The 23,131-nt window shown below is 38.3% G+C and overlaps 1 protein-coding gene across 5 annotated transcripts in view; it reads left to right on the forward strand.

Annotated features, from left to right (window-relative positions):
- NIPAL2 (NIPA like domain containing 2) overlaps positions 1-23,131 on the forward strand; it is an 82,590-nt gene that overhangs the window by 20,819 nt on the left and 38,640 nt on the right. For 4 of the 5 annotated variants that reach the window (XM_027064157.2, XM_053208005.1, XM_053208006.1 and 1 more), the window contains 4 exons: positions 3,305-3,373; positions 4,379-4,550; positions 12,381-12,487; positions 22,197-22,256. In XM_027064157.2, the coding sequence (XP_026919958.1) occupies positions 3,305-3,373; positions 4,379-4,550; positions 12,381-12,487; positions 22,197-22,256 (408 nt within the window). The remainder of the gene's footprint in view (positions 1-3,304; positions 3,374-4,378; positions 4,551-12,380; positions 12,488-22,196; positions 22,257-23,131) is intronic. The other variant, XM_027064158.2, reaches the window with a different exon arrangement.

Raw genomic sequence — 23,131 nt, forward strand, 5'->3', positions numbered from 1 at the left:
GCTCTTAAGCCTTTGATTTTGAGTTAATTCCTGTATGTGTTGTATGATCAGCAGCTGTACTATTTTACATTCTTTTCAGCAGTGCACAAGGGTTCCAGTTTCTCCACATCCTTTCCAACACTTGTTATTTTCTGGTTTGTTTTAGAGAGAGGGCTTGAGTGAGGGAGAGAGGGAGAAGGGGAGAGAGAGACTGTTAAGTAGGCTCCACACTCAGTGCGGAGCCCAACATGGGATGGGGCTCAATCCCACAACCCTGTGATCATGACCTGAGCCAAAGTCACAGTTGGCCGCTCAACAGACCAAGTCACCCAGGCCCGTTTGTTTGTTTGTTCGTTCGTTTGTTTGTTTGTTTGTTTTTATTATAGCCCTCCCAGTGCATGTGAGGTGGTAGCTCATTGTGATTTTGATTTGCATTTCCCTAGTGATTAGTGCTGTTGAACATCTTTTCATGTGCGTATTGGTCATTTGTGTAATTTCTTTGGAGAATGTCTATTCAAGTCCTTTGCCCATTTTTATTTTTTCAGTCATTTGTGGCTTTAATTTTTTTTAATATGAAATTTGTTATCGAATTGGTTTCCATACAGCACCCAGTGCTCATCCCAACAGGTGCCCTCCTCAATGCCCATCACCCACTTTCCCTTCCCTCCTACCCTCCATCAACCCTCAGTTTATTCTCAGTTTTTAAGAGTCTCTTATGTCCTTTGCCCATTTTTAATTGGGTTATCAATTTTATTGTTGAATTGTAAGAGTTCTTTATGTATCTTGGATATCAATCTTTGTCAGATATATGATTTGCAAATATTTTCTCCCACCGTGTAAGTCACCTTTCACTCCATTAATAGTGTCCTTTGTTGCACAAAAGATCTTAATTGTGATGGAGTCCAGCTTATCTAGTCTTGTTTTTTTGTTGTTGTTGTTTTTTTTTTTGGCCTGTGCTTTTGGTCTCACATCCAAGAAATCATTGCCAAATCTTGCTACCAATTTCTAAACACTCAGCCTGGTAGTGAGTTCAATTCAAACTATTCAGTGAGTGATTTAAAGTACTGAAGTAAGTTATTTCTATTCTATAATTTACTGTTGTAATTGTGGAAGATTTCAAAATTATCCATTCAATCCCAAACTTCTTATGAAACTTTATTTTCGTGATTACTGCCAAACGCATTCGATTATAAATTGAAAGCATGGAAATAGCACAATTATGATACGATTTTTCCCCATGAGGAATAGTGATCAAAATTATTGCCAAGTGCCTTTATTAGGAAAAGAACATTCTTAACTGATTAAAGGCTATGGATATTATATATCAGCTCTTAAATGGGTTTTCAACTTTTCTGCTTCATTTTTTAAAAACACTGGATTTCACTTCAGCACATATAATAAAGTTTTAAAACTTCAAAGGCATTTTGCATTCTGAAAAGAGCTCCTTGTGGTTATAATATTCTTTTGAAATTCAAATAACTCCTTGGAATTTGAAGCTAGCTAGGAGTTGTGTACTGTAGAAAAAGAAGGGGGAAGATCCCTGATATCACTACTAATTTATCCTGCTAGAAAGATATGATGCTTTTGTGCCTTGATAGGAGCAGTAAATGCATTTTTTGAAGTAAACATGTTCATCAATGTGTAAAAACTTATTTTTTTAAAGTTTATTTATTTTAAGAGAGAGACAAAGAGAGAACCATTGGGGGAAGAGCAGAGAGAGAAGGAGACAGAGATCCAAAGTGGGTTCTGGGCTGACAGCAGAGAGCCCAATGTGGGGCTCGAACTCACAAACTGCAAGATCATGACCTGAGTTGAAGTTGGATGTTTAACTGACTGAGCCACCCAGGCTCCCCAAGCACTTATTTTTTAATCTCTTTTTAGTTCTTGTTTTAAACCATTATATACTTTTTCCAGCACATATTTTTCAAGAGCCCCTAATTTTATAAAGTAGGTGATGTAGGAGATCCAAGAGAAGCCTAAGACATGGTTCTCTTCCCTCAGACAGTTTGCCATCTCTTCATAGAACCTAGTGATGCACATGACAATCTAAAAGAAGAAATGGGGGTGCCTGGGTGGCTCAGACAGTTAGGCATCTGACTTCGGCCTAGGTCATGATCCTGCACTTCATGGGTTCGAGCCCCACATTGGGCTCTGTGCTGACAGCTTGAAGCCTGGAGCCTGCTTCAGATTCTGTGTCTCCCTCTCTCTCTGCCCCTCCCCTGCTTGCACTCTGTCTCTCTGTCCCCCAAAATAAATAAATTTTTTAAAAAAAAGAAGAAGAAGGAATAAAGGCACTTACCATGTAGAGTCTGAGAAAGCAAGATCAGAGAAAGCCACAGTGTTTCTCTACAGTCAACTACATCGAATATAAAACTACTTTACCAGTTCCCCATAAGCCGTCCTCATCTGGACCATACCACAGCATATTTAATGGAGTAGTAGGAAAATGTAGTCTACCCCCGATGGAGATCATAGAACTTTAGAGGGAAAGGGATTTTGGAAGCATCTTATTCAACATCTTCTTGTTTACTGAGGCCAGGGAGCTGAAATAATTTGCTCAAAGTTACCTGTTAGAAAATAGCAGATCTGGGGCGCCTGGGTCCTCAGTCAGTTGAATGGTCGACCCTTGATTTCAGTTCAGGTCATGATCTCAGGGTTGTGGGATCAAGCCCCATATCAGGCTCTGTACTGGGTATGGATCCTGTTTGAGATTCTCTCTCTCTCTCTCTCTCTCTGCCCCCTCCCTGCTTGTGCTCTCTCTCTCTCTCTCTCTCTCAAATAAAAAAAAAATGTTAAAAAAAAAAAAAAGAAAATAGATCTGAATCTCAGATTCATCCTTTATCTCCAAGGCCAGTGATCTTTCTTTCATACTACAGTCCTCCAAAATATGTTAAGAGAAAGGAGAGAGGGAGACCAGATGGGAAACAATTTTACGGTCCATACTTGAGGCAATGAACACCGCAATCAGGGGGGTTGCTGAGGAAAATTGACAGAAAGGATAAATAAGAAGCACCTTAGAAAAAGAACCTGCTAACTATTTTCTTTACTTTAGTGAATTAAACAAATATCTAGAGAATTCAGTAAAGCATTGAGCTAGTTCTAAAGGATAATATTTGACTAAAGTGAAAAAAACCAAATTCTGACAAAACCACTATTCATAATCCAAATGATCCTGGAAAATGGGTGCTATGTAAATATTTGCTGAATGAATGAACAAATGAATGAATGTATCAACTTAAATTTTATTGTTTTTTTTGGGGGGGAGGGGATTTTTAGTAAATATCTTACAAGTGTTACTGAAAAAAGAAAACATTTTCTTTTACAGATTCACCTTTTTGGAGTTTTGCTGGCCATTCTAGGAAACTTGGTAATCAGTATTTCCCTAAATATTCAGGTAAGAAGTAGCTTGTTTTTCTAAGTGTAGTTTGATCTAGGGACACATTATGGCTTGAAGGCGTCTCAGGCACTTTTGCCCTCCTGGGATCCTTCCTCCACAAAAAATCTAAACAATTATATTTTATGACCTCACTGACATAAAGACAAATATATCTTAGGCTGGATTGTGTTGACTTTTTTCTTCTAATTTTAAAAGAAATTAAATATTTTTGTGGGCATCTTAATCGTATTGCATATCCTAGGCAAGGTGCCTCAGTAGTTTGTAAATTGGTACCACAAATTTGTACCAAAGTTGTTCATAATCTTGGCGTAAACCAAGATTTATTTTTAATGTTCTGTGTTTTCTTCTAGTACTTTTATTATTTTTTTAAGTTTTCAAACATAATCTAGAATTGTATATACTTCTTGTAAGAAAGTAAGTTCAGTTGTCATAAAATCAATAAGGAAATTGGGCTTTATGTAATGGCCATGAATATATATGTTTCAAATACAAAAAATATTCAAACCAGATGTAAATAAGCATCTATCACCCCAACCCCCAACTATCAAAGCATTCTGCCTTGCTATGTTTATTGTGGTAGCTACTTTGACTCATACATTTGAATCCATTTTCAAAGGATTTTCCTTTAGTAACTTATTATTTTTATTTCCCGAATGTTTATTTTGGCATCTGAACTTTTTCGACATTCTGAAAGTAGTGTTAAGACACTTAACTCCTTAACATACTCCTCATCTTTGGAGAGGAAGACTGGTACTAACTTTACAGTTATCAGAATTAAGCAACATTCCTATGTGAGAAGGCCCTTTCCTCCACAAAATTCTCCATCAATGGGAGTCACTTCTGCAGTTAATATGTTTGGAACAAGCAGAAAGCCATAGCAATTGCTCTGTAATAACCTGCAAATAAAAGCCATGATGCAAATGCACAGGACCAAAACTTTTCAGGGCAAGTTTTAATTTGTGGTAGAGATATTTTCTTATTTGCATCCTGATTTCCTTCCAGAAATATTCTCATGTCCAGTTGGCACACCAGGAACACCCAAGGCCATACTTCAAGAGTATGTTGTGGTGGGCTGGGGCCGTGCTCATGGCCGTTGGGGAGATGGGCAACTTTGCAGCCTACGGATTTGCCCCCATTACTCTCATCGCTCCGTTAGGCTGTGTGTCTGTTACAGGTGAGCCATTTCTCTGTGTTTTGACAAATAGAAAGTTTTAGACATCAGAATAATTGGCAGAAAAACATACAACTTAAACAACATGCGAACAAAGGAATGAAGTCCTATTTTCTTAGCAGGTTAACTTGGCACGATTATACTGCTGGTTTCACTTATCTGCCATCATGCTGCCACATTAACCAGAAATAAACTTGCGTTTTATAGCTGTAGTATTGATGTTTGAAAGCCTTATTTCCAGTGTATGCGTCTTAATAAATTAATAGTAACAGCAAATGTTATACCATGCTTTTTAAATCATTAATGAATTATCTAAAAACATTTGTACAGTGTTGTATTTTATTCAGATGTTAAGCTGATGTTGCTTGTAGTTAGAGCATTTGATGCCTCATCTTGACTGCATAGTTCAGTATCTCTTTTACACTAAGGATCAAATATTGGTTATTCTGCATTACTATAAGAATGTGTACATTTACGGTAATGTCACAATTAACCTATTTTTCAAAACTTATATGATGTACTAAATATATATAGAAAAGAGAATACGAGATGTTGCTAAAGACTAAAAAAAAAAAAGCAAAATCGCTGCTAAAAAGATGAATAAATTTTCCAAGACTTGTTAAAATCAATAAAAATCCTTTTAAATTTACTCTTTATTTGCTGCTATGGAAACAGCATGTTTCTAAATGTCTGTGAATTTGAAATCTTCACTGAAATAGAAACAAGTTGATGATTATTGTCTGGTAACAACTGGATCAAGCATAAGATGTGCTCACGTGTCCCGATTTTAGTATTTCTCCTAAGAGTATGATATTCTTAAAGAAAGCAGAGTTTAAACCAAAATAATGTATATTCAAAGAGAATTTTATTTTATGTTGAAAGTAGTTTCTCCTTCTTAATCATTCAAAATATCTTACTTAAAATACTTCCGTGGTGTACTAGGGTAGAATATTTAGCAAAGAACACTTTTGTAGCTTTCTAGAAATTGTTCAGTTAAAATTACCATACTGTTACTTCTCTGAATAGGCACACAATTTATATAATCATTTACCATTTTTAACATCCCAATAAAATGAGCAATTTTAGTGTATCTTCTTTTTGCCACACATACTATGTATGTGGACATTGTGGATTTCTTTTTTTCTTCTCAAGATCTGACAAATAATAGATAAAAGATCTCGTTATATTGTCACCTTGGGACTTCTACAGGCCCCAGTTATTCTGAAAATGTTGTGTTTTTCTTCATAATGACTGTATATTTAGAGCTGGTTTTTATTTTTGCTTCTTGTTTTGCTTTATGCTTCATTTCCAGGAAGTAGACAAAACAGTGACCAGGAATATAAACAGACACCTGGAGGAGGGTTGGTACACTCAGTTGAAATTCTGCAGTTATCTCAAGTCACTCAGCACTGGGGATCCTTTCCTCTGGGAACAAGAAAAAGAGAGCTGGTCCAACTAGCTCAAAGGAAGGGGAGTGTGGCTGGACTTGTTGTAATGGTCAGAGATTTCACAGAAATGAAATATAGCCAAGCTCTGTGGGACCTAAAGTGAGAATTTGGAAGTCGCCAGAGATTAAGGTCACCTTGATACCCTTCACAGCCCTTCAGCTGAGCTGCCTGTGAGGCTGCTCCTCTTGGCCTGACTTGCTCAAAGCTCTCATTAGTAATAGGAAGCTTAAGTTTTCCCACTCACCTTAGACAGTGCCCTGTCCTCCCCAAGCCCCCTGTGGGGCCAGTCCACTCATGTTCACACTCTGAGCTCACTGGTTTAACAGGTGGACCTTTCTTAATGCTACATTCTTTGTGTGCTTTTAGCCCCAGTTGATATTTCAACGTTACAATCTTTTTAACAGCCTCCCTCTCTGCCCATAAAATGGTTCAAAGAAGTAAACTTACAGCCTCAAATACAAGCCATTTCCTACTTTACAATCTTTGCAAACTAGTATATGCTCACAAGTAAATATTCCCACAGCATTCCTGAGCTGCATTTAGGTTGTGAAGTGTCGTAGGTGGGTTGTGGACCACTGGTGATTGAGAATAGCCCCCAGCACAAACCCCTACCACCCTGAGGTTCCTTATAAAGATTCTAGAAACTCTAAAGGACCTGAAACAAAAAGGAGAGTATTTTTAAAATAGCCATATCATATGGCTCTGTCTACAGATGAGGCAGAAAAGCGTCCACACTTTTCTGTGCTGGAACTTTCCCCCCACTGTTATGTCTTGAGAAATTCATGAAAGAAATCAAAATTTCCTTCTGAGTTTAAAAAAAAAAAAAAAGATAGATAGTATATATTGCAGTGTTGCATGGGATGGGAGAGTGCATATTCTTGCCTGGTCTGTCTTCTATCTTTTGTTACTTTTAAAATTTAAAAAAAAAAAAAAGAACGAAAGAAAATTAAAATCCAAAACTTTAAAAAAAAGCTTGAGCTCTGAAGTCCAACCAAAGGGTAGGTACTTTCTGCCCTCTTTCTCCCTCTACTGAGGTGATCTGGTTCACACCAACAACACCATGCTCCTTTTTTCCTTTCCGGAAGTGAGGGGAGATACCGTGTGGGTAATCATGTGTTCTAATCTTGCTACCCACAGCATGGCAGGCCCCCTAATATGTCAGACCCGCTGTTTTGCGTTACATAATCAAAATTCCTTTTCCCTTTGTAAGTTTAACTGAACAAATTGTTTTTAGGACTAGTATGTAAGAAACACCATGGTAAGCAGTATGGCTATCTCAGTTTGTGCTCTTCTCACAGTCCTGCCTCAGAGCATCTTCCTTTCTCCTTGCTTTCCCCTTCTCCATGTGTTCTGCTGCTCCTTGCTGACAGGCTCACCTTGCAGCCGCGCTCCTCAGGCCCTGGTTTTACTGGTGGTTCCAAAGGAGGCAAAGAGCTCCATAATCAAACAGAGTTCTGTGATATTGGGTTTGTTTTTTTTTAATGTTTTTTATCTTATTTTTGAGACAGAGAGAGACAGAGCATGGGCGGGGGAGGGTTAGAGAGAGAGGGAGACACAGAATCCGAAGCAGGCCCCTCTGTGCTGACAGCTCAGAGCCCGACGCGGGGCTCGAACTCACAGATGGTGAGATCATGACCTGAGCCGAAGTCGGAAGCTCAACCGACTGAGCCACCCAGGCGCCCCTGTGATATTGGGTTTTAAATGTCAGCCAGGTTTCATTAGTTTCTGGGCACACTGTCAGTCTTTCAGAGGCAGGTACAGTCGGCCAGGTTTTTGGAACCTACCAACCACAAAACGTTTTTATATGAAGCATCCTCAAAGGACAGCAGTTCTGGGGCACTGGGCGACTCAGTCAGTTGAGTATCTGACTCTTGGTTTTGGCTCAGGTCATGATCCCAGGGCCGTGGGACGAGCCCTGTGTAAGGCTCACTCAGCGCCAGCTCCGTTCCACACTCAGCGGGGGAGAAAAAAAAAAAAAAAGCCTGCTTGGGATTCTCTCCCTCCCTCCTTCTGTCTGCCCCCCCCCCCCAAAAAAAAGAGAAGAAAAGAAAAAGGACAGCAATTCTGCAAAAAACCCTTTAGGGAATTCTTAAGGCAGTGCTCACATTAATAATTCTCTAATCTCCACTGCCCGGCACGAGCGAGTGATCTAGCCTGTCTGACTCTTAAGGATTGGATAATGGGAAATAATCCTGGCAGATCTGAATGCCCAGGCCTGGGTCCAGCTTTCTGAGAATGAGCCCTAGTATTCTTGCGTCACCTTACGCTTTCTCCCTGAAGGTCTTTCTCACTGGAGAATACGTCCAAACGCTCATTCTGACTGATAGGCTAGTTACACTGGCAGTGTGGTTAGTTCTAGATGTTGACTTGTGTTTGTGTTTCCATTAATTAAGAAAGCTTAGTGGTTATTTCTCAATTTCGTCTCTAGCCTAGGCTGGATGTTTGTCCCAACCAGACAGGGCAGTTGAATGGTCCAGAACATGAGCTCTGGGGCCACACTGCCAGGGTTCAAATCCCAGCTCTGCCGCTGGAAAGCTCTGTGGCCTCATACAAGTTATGTAAACAGGTTCATGCCTCAGATCCCTAACCTGTTAAGTGGAGATACAAAGACTTCTTACCTCAGGGGGCGCCTGGCTCGCTCAGTTGGGGGAGGAGTGTGCAACCCTCAATCTCAGGGTTGTAGGTTCAGGCCCCATGCTGTGTGTCGAGATTCCTTAAAAATAAAAAATAAAGAAGAGTTCTTACCTCAGAAGTTGTCCTGGGGAAAAGCAGAGTAAACGCAAATGGCTAAGAACAGTGTTGGATACGAACTGCAGAGTTTGACATGTAGGCAACACTAGCTACTGTCACTGTGATTTATAATTATTAGTATTACTTAGAAACAAAGCTCATTCTTCGTAAGGCATCCCTTCCCACGCCCCCAGAAGACGGCTGATGATTAAATTCTCTAAAATGGAGGAACCAGTTTAAGAAATGCTTTCCATTGTTCTCATCCATGTAATGGCTCATTTTCAGGGAGCAGAAAAGTAGGATCCTCACAGCTCATTTGTCCAGCCATGGAGCATCAATTACCCCTTGATCGTTCCACATGTTTCCTACTGAAATGTGTTGGAAAATACCAGAATTTCCAAATAACCTACCAAGACAAAATACATTTAAAAAAACACACACACAAAAACAAAAACAGGGGCACCTGGGTGGCTCAGTCGGTTAAGTGTCCAGCTTCAGCTCAGGTCATGATTTCACGGTTTGTGGGTTCGAGCCGCCCATCAGGCTCTGTGCAGGCAGCTCAGAACCTTGAGCCTGTTTTGGATTCTGTGTCTCCCTCTCTCTCTGCCTCTCCCCCACTCACATTCTGTCTCTGTCTCTTAAAAATGAATAAATGTTTAAAAATATTAACAAAAAAAAAACAAAACAGACACAGAAATTTGTCCTAGGAAAAGCATAGCAGCCTAAGATGTGTGTGTAACTTTCTGTCTTCTTGCTCTGGCTTCCTATCACTTCTGTTTACTTGCTAATTAACTTCAGAGAGGCTGAAGGGCAGATTTCTTTCAAGGTCTAACTGCAATTTGAGAATGTGTTTTTAGAGAAACTGTTATACCAAAAATGTAGTAAAAAGAAATAAGTTGGATATTCTGTGGAGTTTGTAGTACAATTTTAAACTACTACTAATCATTCCCTCCCCAGAAGGTCTTTCTTGGCTTCTAGACTAAATTAAACAGGCTTATTCTCTCTGTTCCCTTAGCACCCTACAGGAGGGCCCTTTTCTTGTCTACATGGTGTCTTTTTGTGAATTAGAAAAAGGCAGCCTTTCTCGTGATACGTTATTTCTGTTTGTCTGCAAATTACTGTGCTACAGTGATTTCATTAGTACAGCATGCTTGGGCACCATCTGTCATAGAATTGTCCTGAGAGATATACAACTCAGCAAGATGTGAGATGTGGGTGGTGCTTCCTCAGATTTTGTGTCTTTGTGCACTGTACAACCTGCTCAACCACACACAGCAGCCCTGATCCTGCATTTCCCCTCCAGCAGCTTTCATCATGCTCACAATGACCTGTTTAATACCTGTCCTTACCATTTAACTGAGACCTAGGAGATGTGACTGCGTGTGTCTGCTTGCTTTCCGTCTGCTTCCTCCAGGAAAGCGTAGTACAGGAAAATCACACAATACAGCTTTGTAGAGCTGGTTTGAATTTGAAGTTTGATAAAATGAGGATAGGATGTTCTGTTCTTGGGTGTTGGAAGAGAAAAACATTTGTTTAAAAGCATAATGGTTAAGCATTTCATTGCAAGGAACTCATGGATATTTACTTTTGTAAATACTTAAAAGTCTTTAAGCCTGTCCTTTGGGGGTTAAGTTAGATTATTTGTGCATCTACAAAGTACAGGCTTTCATTTCACATTTTCCTTTTTTTGTTCATCCTCATGACTGATCTATGCTGTGCTGAAGCATTGAGAGATGGCTAAAAATCATGAAGCCATCAACAACCGAAAGAGTTGAAGTCACATGGAATTAAGGAGATTCATGGTAGACCTTACTCGATATAAAATTAATTTGTGGGGGCACCCGGATGGCTCAGTTGGTTGAGCGCCTGACTTCAGCTTGGGTCATTATCTCGCGGTTCATGAGTTCAAACCCCACATCGGGCTCTGTGCTGACAGTTCAGAGCCTGGAGCCTGCTTCGGATTCTGTGTCTGCCTCTTTCTCTGCCCCTTGCCCACTCATGCTCTGTCTCTTTGTCTCTCTCAAAAATAATATCCATTAAAAAATCTTTTTAAAAACAAACAAAAAAACCAAAACAACAACAAAAAATTAATTTGTGTAGGGGTGGTAAGGGAGTGGAATATGAAGGAAGGTTGTTGTAGGGCCAGGGAGGGTGGGAGAAATAGGACATAATAGAAGCACCAATGACATTTCTCAGTTCCGTACCTCTGACAGTATATTGATTTAAAGTAATTTGAAGAGAGTTCACAGACTATATCAGCCTTTTCCAAGTTAAATTCAGGCAGTAATTTAGAAATAAAGGCAAGAAACAAATATTGAATGAGCATCCACTATGTCAGGTAATGTATGAGACACACAAACTTGCTATTTTACTTCATTAATGCCCAGATGTATAGAAGTGAGTAATGAGTAGATGAAATTTGAGATGAATTGTATGAGATCAAACACTTGGCATTTTACGTGGAATGATAACATCGATAGCAGCGAGATTTCCTTGGCCCTCAAATAATTTCCTAAGAGAAGTAGTCACTGTGTGATGGGCTAATTTGGATGAAAGTTAGAGAGCCAAATGCCCTGAGAAAATGAGGAGAGAATGAGACATGTGACTCTTAAGTCTTTTCCATCTCCAGTTTTCCCTAACATGCTGGCTGTGGCCCAAATGGAAATTCATGATGTGGGATATATGTTGTTTCGTGTATTTCTGTTGTGCCGTGATAGAGCCGTAAGCTGAAGTGTGTCTGTAACCCATTAGACGATGGTCATAGTGTAGCCAGAAAGCCCTGGTGAGGCCTTTTTGGAACTCTAAAGAAGTCATCTCAAGCAGAAACTTTGGTCTCCAAGATTTTTATTAAAAACAAATGAAAGGAAGCATAAACAGACCAATAAGCAAGTGACCTGTAACATTCCACAGACCTAGATGCTACGAATTCTCTCTGTCCTTTGGAGCCCCGTGCTTAGTGCCAGCCTGGATGAAATCACGAGAGCTCTAAACCGCATGGGCTGCCTGTGGGCACTTCACGCAGACGTTTATTTTCATGTTGGAAATATGCAGAAAATATCCCTTTCTCAGTGGCTTTGGGTTGTCTGCTCCAGCAGATTTGTCCCCAGACCAGCCTAAATAAAATGCGCAGAATTAAACTCTGAAGTTCTCATTTTATGTCTGCTCATGCACTTAGCTGAGAGCATTCCTAAAACCTAAAAAACTCTATTTGAAAGGTCTTTTCCACCCATCCTGACTTTTTGAGGATGTGTTTCTAGAGAAGTTGCTACTGACGAAGTAATGTGCTATTGAATTTATAATACAGAGTTAATCCTCTCAGCGACAGAGTTTTTACTTTTTCAGAGTCTTTTCAAGCTTAATCACTAATGTGTGTCAAGACAAATGCAGAAAAGAAAGGACTGTTGTTCTTAATCCAGGTACATTTCCTTGTTTGAAATTATACAAATTACCTTTGAATAATTTCTCCAGTATCTTCAATAAGTGACACAAGCAAATTTTATATTAATACGAACAACTTGACCGCTGCATTCCTGCCGGTATGGGTGGTAGGACTTTTTTTCTCTATCAAGAAACACTTTTCAAACTCTCACATTTTCAGATTTTCAAATCCTAACTCCATAGAGTATGTGGTAATTGACCTACTTTTCCCCTACAGTTCTACAACAGGGAATGATAATTTTGGGTCACTCAGTACCTCCATACAGTTAGAGTTGATTGAGCCTGGGAGCACGCTCAATGTGTCCACATGTTTGAAGCTTGATGGTGAGTGACGGGAAAGTGCTTTCGTGGTTTGCTTTTTAGCAGTACAATAAAGTTGCCATTGTAAGTGGTCAGAAACCACAAGCCAGATATTTACATGTGAGGATCTGTTTGTAGCATCGTTATATAAATATGTTCTTTTCATGTCATGGGTTATTTTTTATGAAATGGTTTCCTTTACTACTTTGTCTTCTACTTGACTATATTATAAAGATATAGCCTGGTTTCCCTTCAGATCACAGAGGCTAACCAATGAATGGAATGTACACTAAATGAAAATTGATGACATTTTCGTTGCAGACTAGGTGAGATTCCAAAAACCGGTGTCTTGTAGATCAGATCTTTGCTGTGTTTTGTTTGGCTTAAGCAATGCTTTTAAAGAATACAAACTAATTTTCCAGTTTAAAAACTGGACCATGAAACACAAAAAGTGGTTTGCCTTAAAGAATCAGATTTGGTAACCCTGGACTTGCATGTGGCTAGAGCTGAATCATGGCTGCCACTTTTCACTGATCTTGTATATTCCAAGTCACCACGGCCCTACTGCTCCCCATAGCTACAGCTCCCCACCCTCATCACACCAGCCCCTCAACCTCATCATCACACCCTACCACCCTTCATTGCCCCAGCCCACCATCTTCATTACTTTTTTCCTCTATAGAGGATTGCCTATATTCAAATGCATTTGAATTTGTAACCCATGGACCAATGGTTTGTTTGTTTGTTTTGTTTTGTTTTGTTTTTTATAACTGAATCAGATATGAATATTATATCCATAATCACAGATGAGTAAAGTGTAATTGTTTTAATTTGGAGTTAAACGTGTCTTTTAAAAAGTGGTCACAGTTGCATGAAAAAGAATAAAATACCTAGGAGTAAATTTAACCAAGGAGGTGGAAAACCTGTACACTGTAAGTGTAAGACATTGATGAAAGAAATGGAAGATGATGCAAATAAATGGAAAGATAGTCTGTGCTCAAGGATCGGGAGACTTCATATTGTTGAAATGCCCATACAACCCAAAGCAATCTATAGATTCAGTGCAATCCCTATTAAAATTCCGACAGCATTTTTCACAAAACTAGAAAAGACAGCTATAAAATTTGTATAGAGCCACAAAATAGCCAAAGGAATCTTAAGAAAGAAGAACAAAACTGGAGGCATTACGCTCCCCAGCTTCAAATGATATTACAAAACTATAGTAATCAAAACTCTTTGGTATTGGCATAAAAACAGACACAGATCAATGGACCAAAACAGAAAGCCCAGAAACACATCTATGCCTATGTGTTTAATTAACTTTCTACAAAGGAACCAAGAATATGCAATGGGAAAGATCAGTCTCTTCAATAAATGGTGCCGGGAAACTGCATAGTCACATGCAAAAGAATGAAACTCGACCAGTCTCTTACATCATACACAGAAATTGACTCAAAATGGATTAAAGGCCTGAATGTAAGACCTGAAACCATGAAACTCCTAGAAGAAAACATAGGCAGTAAGCCCCTTGACACTATTCTTGGCAATGATGTTTTTGGATTTGACACCAAGAGCAAAGACAACAAAAGCAAAAATAAACTACAGTGGGACTACACCAAATTAAAAAGCTCTGTACAGCAAAAGAAACTATCAACGAAATGAAAAGACAAACTACTAAATGGGAGAAAATATTTGTAAATCATATATCAAATGAGGAGTTAACATCCAAAATATATAAAGAACTCACATAATAGCAAAAACAACAAATGATCCAATTTTAAAATAGGCACAGGATCTGCATAGACTTTTTTTTTTAAGAAGACATACAGATTACCAACAAGTACATTAAAGATGTCCAACTTCATTAATCAATAGGGAATTGCAAATCAAAACCACAATGAGATATCACCTTATACCTGTTTGAATGGTTATTATCAAAAGATAAGAAGTAACACGTGCTGGCGAGGATGTGGAGAAAAGGGAACCCTTGTGCACTGTTAGGAATGTAAATTGCACTGTTAGGAATGTAAATTGGTGCAGCCACTATGGAAAACAATATGGAAGTTCCTCAAAAAATTAAAAATAAAATTACCATGTGATCCAGAAATTCCACTTCTGGGTATTTATCCAAAGAAACGAAACAGTGACTTGAAAAGATAATATGCATCCCTGTGTTCATTGCAGCATTATTTACAATAGCCAAGATATGGAGACAACCTAAGTATCTATCAATGGATTAATTTTTTTTAAATGGTGTATGTTCATGATGGAATATTATTCAGCCACAAAAAAGAATGAAATCTTATCACTTATGACATGGATGGACCTTAAGGGCATTCCACTAAGTGAAGTAATTCAGAGAAAGACTAATACCATATTATCTCACCTATATGTGAAATCTGAAAAACAAACAAAAAAATTAAGCTTATAGATACAGAGGACAGATTGGTGGTTGTCAGAGGCAGGAAATGGGAGGTGGGTGAAATGACTGAAGAGAGTCAGAAGGTACAAACTTCCAGTTATAAAATAAATAAGTCATGGGATGTCATACATTGCATGGCAACCATAGCTAATAGTACTGTGTTGCATATTCAAAAGTTGCTAAAAGTAAATTTTAAAAGTTCTCATTATAAGAAAAAACATTCTGTAACTATATATGGTGAGCAATGTTAACTAGACTTAATATGGTGACCATTTTGCAATGTATACAAACATCGGCAGATTTAATGCAATCCCTATCAAAATACCAACAATGTTTTTCACAGAACTAGAACAAATAACCCTAAAATTCGTATGGAACCACAAAAGAATCGAATAACCAAAGCCGTCTTGAGAAAGAAGAACAAAGCTGGAGGTGTCACAATGCCAGATTTCAAGACATGTTACAAAGCTGTAGTAATCGGAACAGTACAGCACTGGCAAAAAATAGACACAGAAATCAATGGAACAGAATACAGGGTCCAGAAATAAACCCACACTTATATGGTCAATTAATCCATGACAAAGGACGCAAGAAAATACAATGGGAAAAAGACAGTCTCTTCAACAAATGGTGCTGGGAAAACTGGGCAGCCAACATGCAAAAGAATGAAACTGGATCCCTTTCTTACACCATACACAAAAATAAACTCAAAATGGATTAAAGACCTAAGCGTGAAACCTAAAACCATGAAACTCCTAGAAGAAAACATAGGCAGTAATTTCTCTGACATGAGCTACAGAAAAATCTTTCTGGTTATGTCTCCTAAGGCAAGGGAAACAAAAGTAAAAATAAACCGTTGGGACTACATCAAAATAAAAAACTTTTGTACAGTGAAAGAAACCATCAACAAAACAAAACAGCATACTACTGAGTGGGAGAAGATGTTTTCAAATAATATATCCAATAAGGGGTTAATATCCAACATACATAGAGATCTTATTCAACTCAACCAAAAACAAAATCCAATTAAAAAATGGGCAGAGGACCTGAATAGATACTTTTCCAAAGAAGACATAAATGGCTAACAGATATATGAAGATATGCTCAGTATGCTTAGGGAATACTCAGAATTCTTAAGGCAATCCCTAATGGTAGAATCTTTAAAAAAATGATCTTAAAAAATTGAATAAACAAGCTAAAAGCAAAATCAGACCTATAATTATAGAGAACAAACTGATGGTCACCAGAGGAGAAGGGATGGGGGTTTGGGCAACATGGGTGGAGGAGAGAGGAAGATACAGGCTTCCAGTTATGAAATGACTAAGTCATGAGAATAAAAGGCAACAGCATAAGGAATACAGTCAATGGTATTGTAATAGTGATGTAACGGGGCAGATGGTAGCTACACTTGTGGTGAACACAGCATAATGTATAACCCTGTCAAATCACTAAATTATACACCTAAAATTAATATAAGATTGTGTGTCAACTATACTAAAATAAAAAATTAAGTTTAAAAAGAGTGCACTAATCTTGAGAAGAACTGAGAAATGTATAGAATTGTTGAATGTTGTATACCTGAAACTAATATAGCATTGCATATAATTATACTTCGGTAAAGTATTAAGTGAAAGAATCTTAAAAAATAAAACAGAAATACAAATATAAAATCATTATGTTGTATAACTGAAACTAATATAATGTTGTATGTCAATTATACCCCAAATTTTTAAAAGGATTTAAAATATTAAGTTGTCAGGTCACCTGGGTGGCTCAGTCAATTAAGTGTCTGACCTAGGCTCAGGTCATGATCTGACCGTCCGTGAGTTCAAGCCCTGCATCGGGCTCTGTGCTGACAGCTCAGAGCCTGGAGCCTGCTTCTGATTCTGTCTCCCTCTCTCTCTTCCCCTCCCCCACTTATGCTCTGTCTTTGCCTCTCTCAAAAATAAATAAACATTAAGAAATTATTTTAATAAAATAAAAAATTAAGTTGTCATAAAGGGTAAAAAATGAAAAGTAGTAAATAAATGTGAGCAAGATATTTTTCAATGGCCATAGTATAATGCATTAAATAGTTATTGAACTCTTCTGTGCCATTAAACCTTTAGTAAAAAATCATTATTTGGGGGGTAAAGAGAGTTTAGTAAAGTGCACATATATCTTAATGTAAAAAGGGAATCCTCAGTTATCTATTCTACAGACACAAAGATCTAAACTCACCTGTAAAAATCTACCCTTGAGTTTGATTGTTAACATCTAGAAGTTTGATGCTTAACTTCTGTTTTACTGATCCCCATTAGTAGCTATTACAGAAGAAAATCCAAATCAAGTTTGTACAGTCTTTCTGAATTCTCATGCACCAGATTAATTTATAGTTGTTTTTTTTTTTTTCCTTTCACCTGAGGCCTGCTATGGATTTTAGAGCATCAACTCTTATAACAGCCAGTCCTTGGACCAAATCTGAATGATGTCAAAGGAGGCAAATCAGGGACAAATGTGGGATTCATTTCAGGGAGCATTAGGAAGCTCAATACCAGGTCACAGCCGACCCCTGGACCTGGCACCCTCGCCCACATCTAGACTTGGTTTAGCTGAAGCCACCAGAATCTTGGTTGGCCTTTATCTAATTTCTTCTGGAAATCCAAATCAGAATTCCCACATGTACATTTCTTTATATCAACCTTGACTGGACAGGATACTCTGTTCTGATTACTAATCTGAGTGACATTTAATGGCCAAAAACAGAGCAGTTGACTCACCCATAATAATTGTTGTTGAGAGTCTTCCTGATAATGAAGCATTACAACTTTAGGGCCAAATGAATACATTAATAAATGGCTCCATAGGAACACTGTAGAAGCTTTTTTTGTTTTTTTCTCCTAACAGAAAATATTCCTGCTATCTTCCCCCCACCACCCAACTTCTACATAACCACTGATTACATTTTGGAACATTATCTTTCATATGCTACCTTTCACCTTTTCTTTTTTAATGCATTGTGGTCATTGTGGTTCAGTGTCTGCCTCTGGGGTCACCATATGACACTGTGTAATGAATTTAATCCAGCGTCCACAAGTACTCTCTGTGTAGACCCATGTCTGTGAGCACTCTGTATCCATCTGTGTCCGTATGAAGGCTAGAATGGAAAAGTGTTCTTGAACCTCTTGCCCAAATATGCCTCAAGTCAAAAATGCACACAAAATGTGAATGCTGACATAAATGCTCAGTAGTAACTATAGGTTGATCATACCTAGTCCAAATCTGTTTAGTTTACAACTGTGTCCTGTTTTAATGCTTTTTAAACTATTGATCTTGGGGTGCCTGGGTGGCTCAGTCAGTTGAGCGTCTGACTCTTGATTTGGGTTCAGGTCATGATCCCAGGAGGATTGAGCCCCACCTCAGGCTCTGCATTGAGCGTGGGGCCTGCTTAAGATTCTCTCTCCTTCTCCCTCTGTCCCTCCCCCTCTTACATGCCCTCTCTCTCAAATTTAAAAAAAAAAAAAGCAAAAACCAAAAAAACTATTCATCTTGAAATGCTCTATTTTTGAATATTAAGTTTCACTACAGGAGCAAAAGCATAGTGGTTCTTTCCTCTTCCTAGATGTTCATCAGGCAGTGGTGGTGGTTCTAGCAACAACTAGACAGGGTTGAGTTTGACAAATCTCTGATTGCAACTATATATGAGGCACTTCAGTTTATTTTTTCTCATTTTAAAAATTTACTGTTCTACTTAGAAGTTATGTTATTAGCTGTTGCTCAGATACTGTCTTTTTGCTCAGCACAGCTCTCATTTTAACCATATTTTGAAAGATAAATGAATTACAAGTAAGTGTTCCTTAACAGAATGTTCTTTTTTATTGCTTCGTTTGCTAGATAAATAAAACTAAAAAATCTTATTCTCTTATCTAACAGTTTTGTAGAAAACCTCATATTCTCTTAAAACAAAAAAAAATGAGTATGGAAATGCATTAGATATAAGTTCTTTTAGAAAGTAAAAGCATATTAATGTTCTTAAAACTCTGATAAATATTTTGTAGCCGATTGATATAATTTGATGCATATAAGTATATGTCAAGCTTATTGTTACCAATCATGTCCCATTTTTCTTTTAGCAATGAAATTGTCACCTACCTCTTTTCCCCTATCCGTTCTTTTTTTTTTTAATGTTTATGTATTTTTGAGAGAGAGAGACAGAGAGCAAGAGGGGGAGGGTCAGAGAGAAAGGGAGACACAGAATCCGAAGCAGGCTCCAGGCCCTGAGCTGTCAGCACAGAGCTCGATGTGGGGCTTGAACCCGTGAACCACAACATCATGACCTGAGCCAAAGTTGGATGCTTAACTGACTGAGCCACCCAGGTGGCCCCCATGGGTTCTAAAAATGAAATTATTTTTGAAACTGGTTGAGCAACAAGAAAAGAAGGAAAATGATGCCTTTCTACCTTCAAGGGAGGCAATGGAGTGTAGTGTACAAGAAAGAGCTCTGGACTGGGGATAAGGAAATGTGGGCTTTGGTTCTGATTCTGCTGTAATATAAATGTTTGTTAGTGATTATTTATTTTGGGGGGGGGGGGCGGAGAGAGAAGGAGACACAGAATCCCAAGCAGGCTCCAGGCTCTGAGTTGTCAGCACAGAGCCCCACGTGGGGCTCGAACTCACAAACCATGAGACCATGACCTGAGCCGAAGTCAGACGCTTAGCTGACTGAGCCACCCAGGTGCCCTGTAATATAAATGTTTATTAAGTGAATGGATCAACGAATGAACAAACAACTCCTCTGGACCTGTCTCCCAGATATAAAGTTTAGAACCTGAAGTACATTGTCTTTGTATCTCCTATCAGCTCTAAGGTTTCCTCATTCCATGTAAGCAATGTCTGCCTTCTTACTAGACTCCTTTGCTGTGAAATAGTCATCTTAAGGATTGTTATAATGGAATACATTTGGATTTGGTATGCATTAGTAGTGATAATTCACCTATTTTTTATTGATCGATCTCCCTCCACTCGAAAACATTCCTTATGTAATTACACAGGAGGTCAGTGATGGGATGGGAATGGGGTCTTGTTTTTTATACTTTTTCTAATTCTCTGAAATGTTAAATTAGTTTCCCTGAATTGTTTTGGTCCAAATATGAAATGGAAAATTTTCGTACATTTTTACCCCTGTCCTGAACTCAATTCTTAACCTAATGGGCTATGTATCTGTACAGGAAACATTGCTTTAATGTTTTAAAGTCATATCACCCAATTAAGTTCATGCTTGGTGGACATTTTTCACACTCCGTTTATTCTGTGTGAAATGTCCATTCCGATAAATAACCTGCCCAGGAGAATTTTGCAAGGACTTGAATAATAGCTCAACTTGAATAAGAGAGAGCGAGGTTGAGAAAAAGATGGAGAAAACATATGAGAATCCCAGCTTATCTTGAATGAGGGTTTCTGGTATGGATTTATTTTGTTTTAAATCAATTGCCAGAATAACAGATATAGTTATATTCAAATTTAATTGATTTAATGGATTATTATACAGGCTTATTAAAATTTTTATCTATGAAAAAATTTTAATGATGTTGCAAATTGTTTGTAATATGGTAGCTAAGGAAACTGAAAAAAAAATTGCATTATAGTTTCAACGCTGCTAAGGTAAAATAAACGTGCCAACATACTAACTACAATTTTCTCTAGGTGATGAGTTATTTTTATGATGACTTTTCTTCCCTATTTTCTTCTGTATATTTTTACTTTAAAAAACAAACTTAAAAGCCTTGCTAATAATTTCTGTTAAAAATTTAAAATTCAAATTATGATGTGTATTATTTTGTAGTATTGCAAGTTTGGGTTTTCCCATGCCTCTACTCATAGAGGAATGGCTCCATAAGAGGAACAACTCAGAGAGATTCAACTTACCCTACACAACCTGAGGCCATAGAAACAGGTCAAGGCTCAGTTAGAGGCTGAGGATTCAGTAGCCTCAGTAATGGGAAAGAGGGTCTTATACTATGAGGGCCAGTAAATGCAGGGCAGAGATCCCACCAACTCTCTTATCTATGTGCTAGCTACACCTGGGAGATCTTAGAAAAATAAGACATCTCAGAGTAAAAGGAACTGATAGTCTTTGTTGGGGGTGGGGGATAGGCAAATAAATCTTCCGTGTAACATGAAAGCTGTATGACAAGGGGTAATCAATCACACCAAAGAGTGGATTGGTCGACTGGGTCTGGGGGAATCCAGAGGTGATACTTGAGTCTAGAGTTGGTCTCAAAAATGGAGGCAGAGTTGCAAAGGGAATAACATGAATAAAAGTCCTTTAGAATGAAACTAAATGAGGGGTGCCTGGGTGGCTCAGTCAGTTAGGAGCCTGACTTCAGCTCAGATCACGATCTCACAGTTTGTGGGTTCGAGCCCCGCGTTGGGCTGTGTGCTGACAGCTCAGAGCCTGGAGCCTGCTTCAGATTCTGTGTCTCCCTCTCTCTCTGACCCTCCCCAACTAGTGCTCTATCTGTCTCTGTCTCTCAAAAAATAAAAAAAATTGAAAAAAAATTAGAATGAAACTAAATGATGGTTCTGGGAATTATGATGATTTTAGTAAGGGTGGGCATAGAATATAAAAGAGATCGAGGACAAATGTGTGAGGAAAGTGGCAGGAGCTTGAGGTCTACGCCTGAGATGAAGCCCAGTGACAGTGGACTGAAGAGGAGGGTGAACTGGACAGCTGGTAAAATCTGGACCTGACAGACCCAGGATGCTGTTGGACGTGTCGCGTGAAGGAGAGTGGAGACTGGCAGGAGTCCTAGGATTCTGGGGCTCCTTAGAGGTGTCATTGAAATAGACTTTACCAACTGAGCCATCAGGTGCCCCTTGGAATAGGAATTACAGGAGGAGATGAAGGGAAATAATGAGTTTCAGTCTGGCATATATCGAAAATTAAAACTTCCTTCTTTCCATTCTTTCTTTCCTTCCCTTCTTTCTCTTTCTGCCTTTCCATCCCTTCCTGCTCTATCTACCTATCTATCACCTATCTATCTATTCATCTATTCATTTAGTTATTTAGTAACCTTTATTTTGCCCTTGCTGTCCATGGGGCATTATCCCAGCCACTGTCCTAGGTCCATTGTAAACCAGGCCAGTTTTTATGTATCCTCAACCATGAGGGGGCGAGAGGGAGTTGTTTTCACAGCCACAGCTGCTGGGTGTCTCTGACCAGGACATAGCTAATCAGGTATAAGACACAAAGAGCTTAATTTCTTTCAGATGGTACCGTGTAATGTATGTTTTTTATATTGGAAACACCACTGATGGCCATTTCCTTTCTAGGTAGTGCCATTATTTCTGTTATGTTTCTGAAAGAAAATTTAAGAGCTTCAGATTTACTAGGTAAGTAATTATTTAAGTCATGTAATTATAGCACTGCTTGATCAGGAAATAAATAATATTATCCATAAAAAAAATATGTGCTTTAAAAACAGGGAACAAATTGCTGAAATGGATAAATCTCATTTAGAGGTGACCAGGATTCTTTCTTGGAGTTGCCATCTGCACTTTCATGTGAAGTATTTCTGTTTTCATTGTGCCCACTGCCCATGCTATTGACCACAGCGAATTATTATTTTATACTATTATTATGAATGTTATGAAATTTTCATGAGCATAATAAAATCCAAGAAAACATCTGTATTACCTAATAGAGTCTTCCACTTCAAAGGATGTATTTGTTACATTGTCAAGTGAAAGTCCTGCATAAAAATGAAAACCACACAAAAATTAGATGCACCAATTAACCACCTAATTTGTATTTTGCTCTTTCCAAAAACAACAGAGAACATTCCCCTTCAGATTTTCATTTAGAAATACAGCTGTTAGTAGAAAATAATAACAGCCTTCCTGGCTATAAGAAGGGTTGCTATTATATAGCAGAGCCATCATGTTATTGATTATATCTTCTACGTTTTACTAGAAATATCATTTGTGAGAAGAATTCTGGAGGTTCATATTTTCTTCCTTGCAAAGTCTTCTCTGAATTGCTGCTGACATATGATAACGAATATGATACTTTAGGCACTTTAAATAGAGGAGTGGCTGCTCACTTCCAAGGAGATCACATTTTTAAAAAAATTTGAGCTTTCAATGTGACACCAGTGTTGGTATGTTGAGCATTTGTTTTCCCTGATTGTGTTTCCCTTGAGCCTGTTGTCTTGAAAGTGTTTTCACTTTTTCTTTTTCCTGCTTGGTTTGATTCTGCTAGTAGAGTT

The sequence above is a fragment of the Acinonyx jubatus genome, chromosome F2 (genome assembly GCF_027475565.1).
Source record: "Acinonyx jubatus isolate Ajub_Pintada_27869175 chromosome F2, VMU_Ajub_asm_v1.0, whole genome shotgun sequence".
NCBI lineage: Eukaryota > Metazoa > Chordata > Mammalia > Carnivora > Felidae > Acinonyx > Acinonyx jubatus.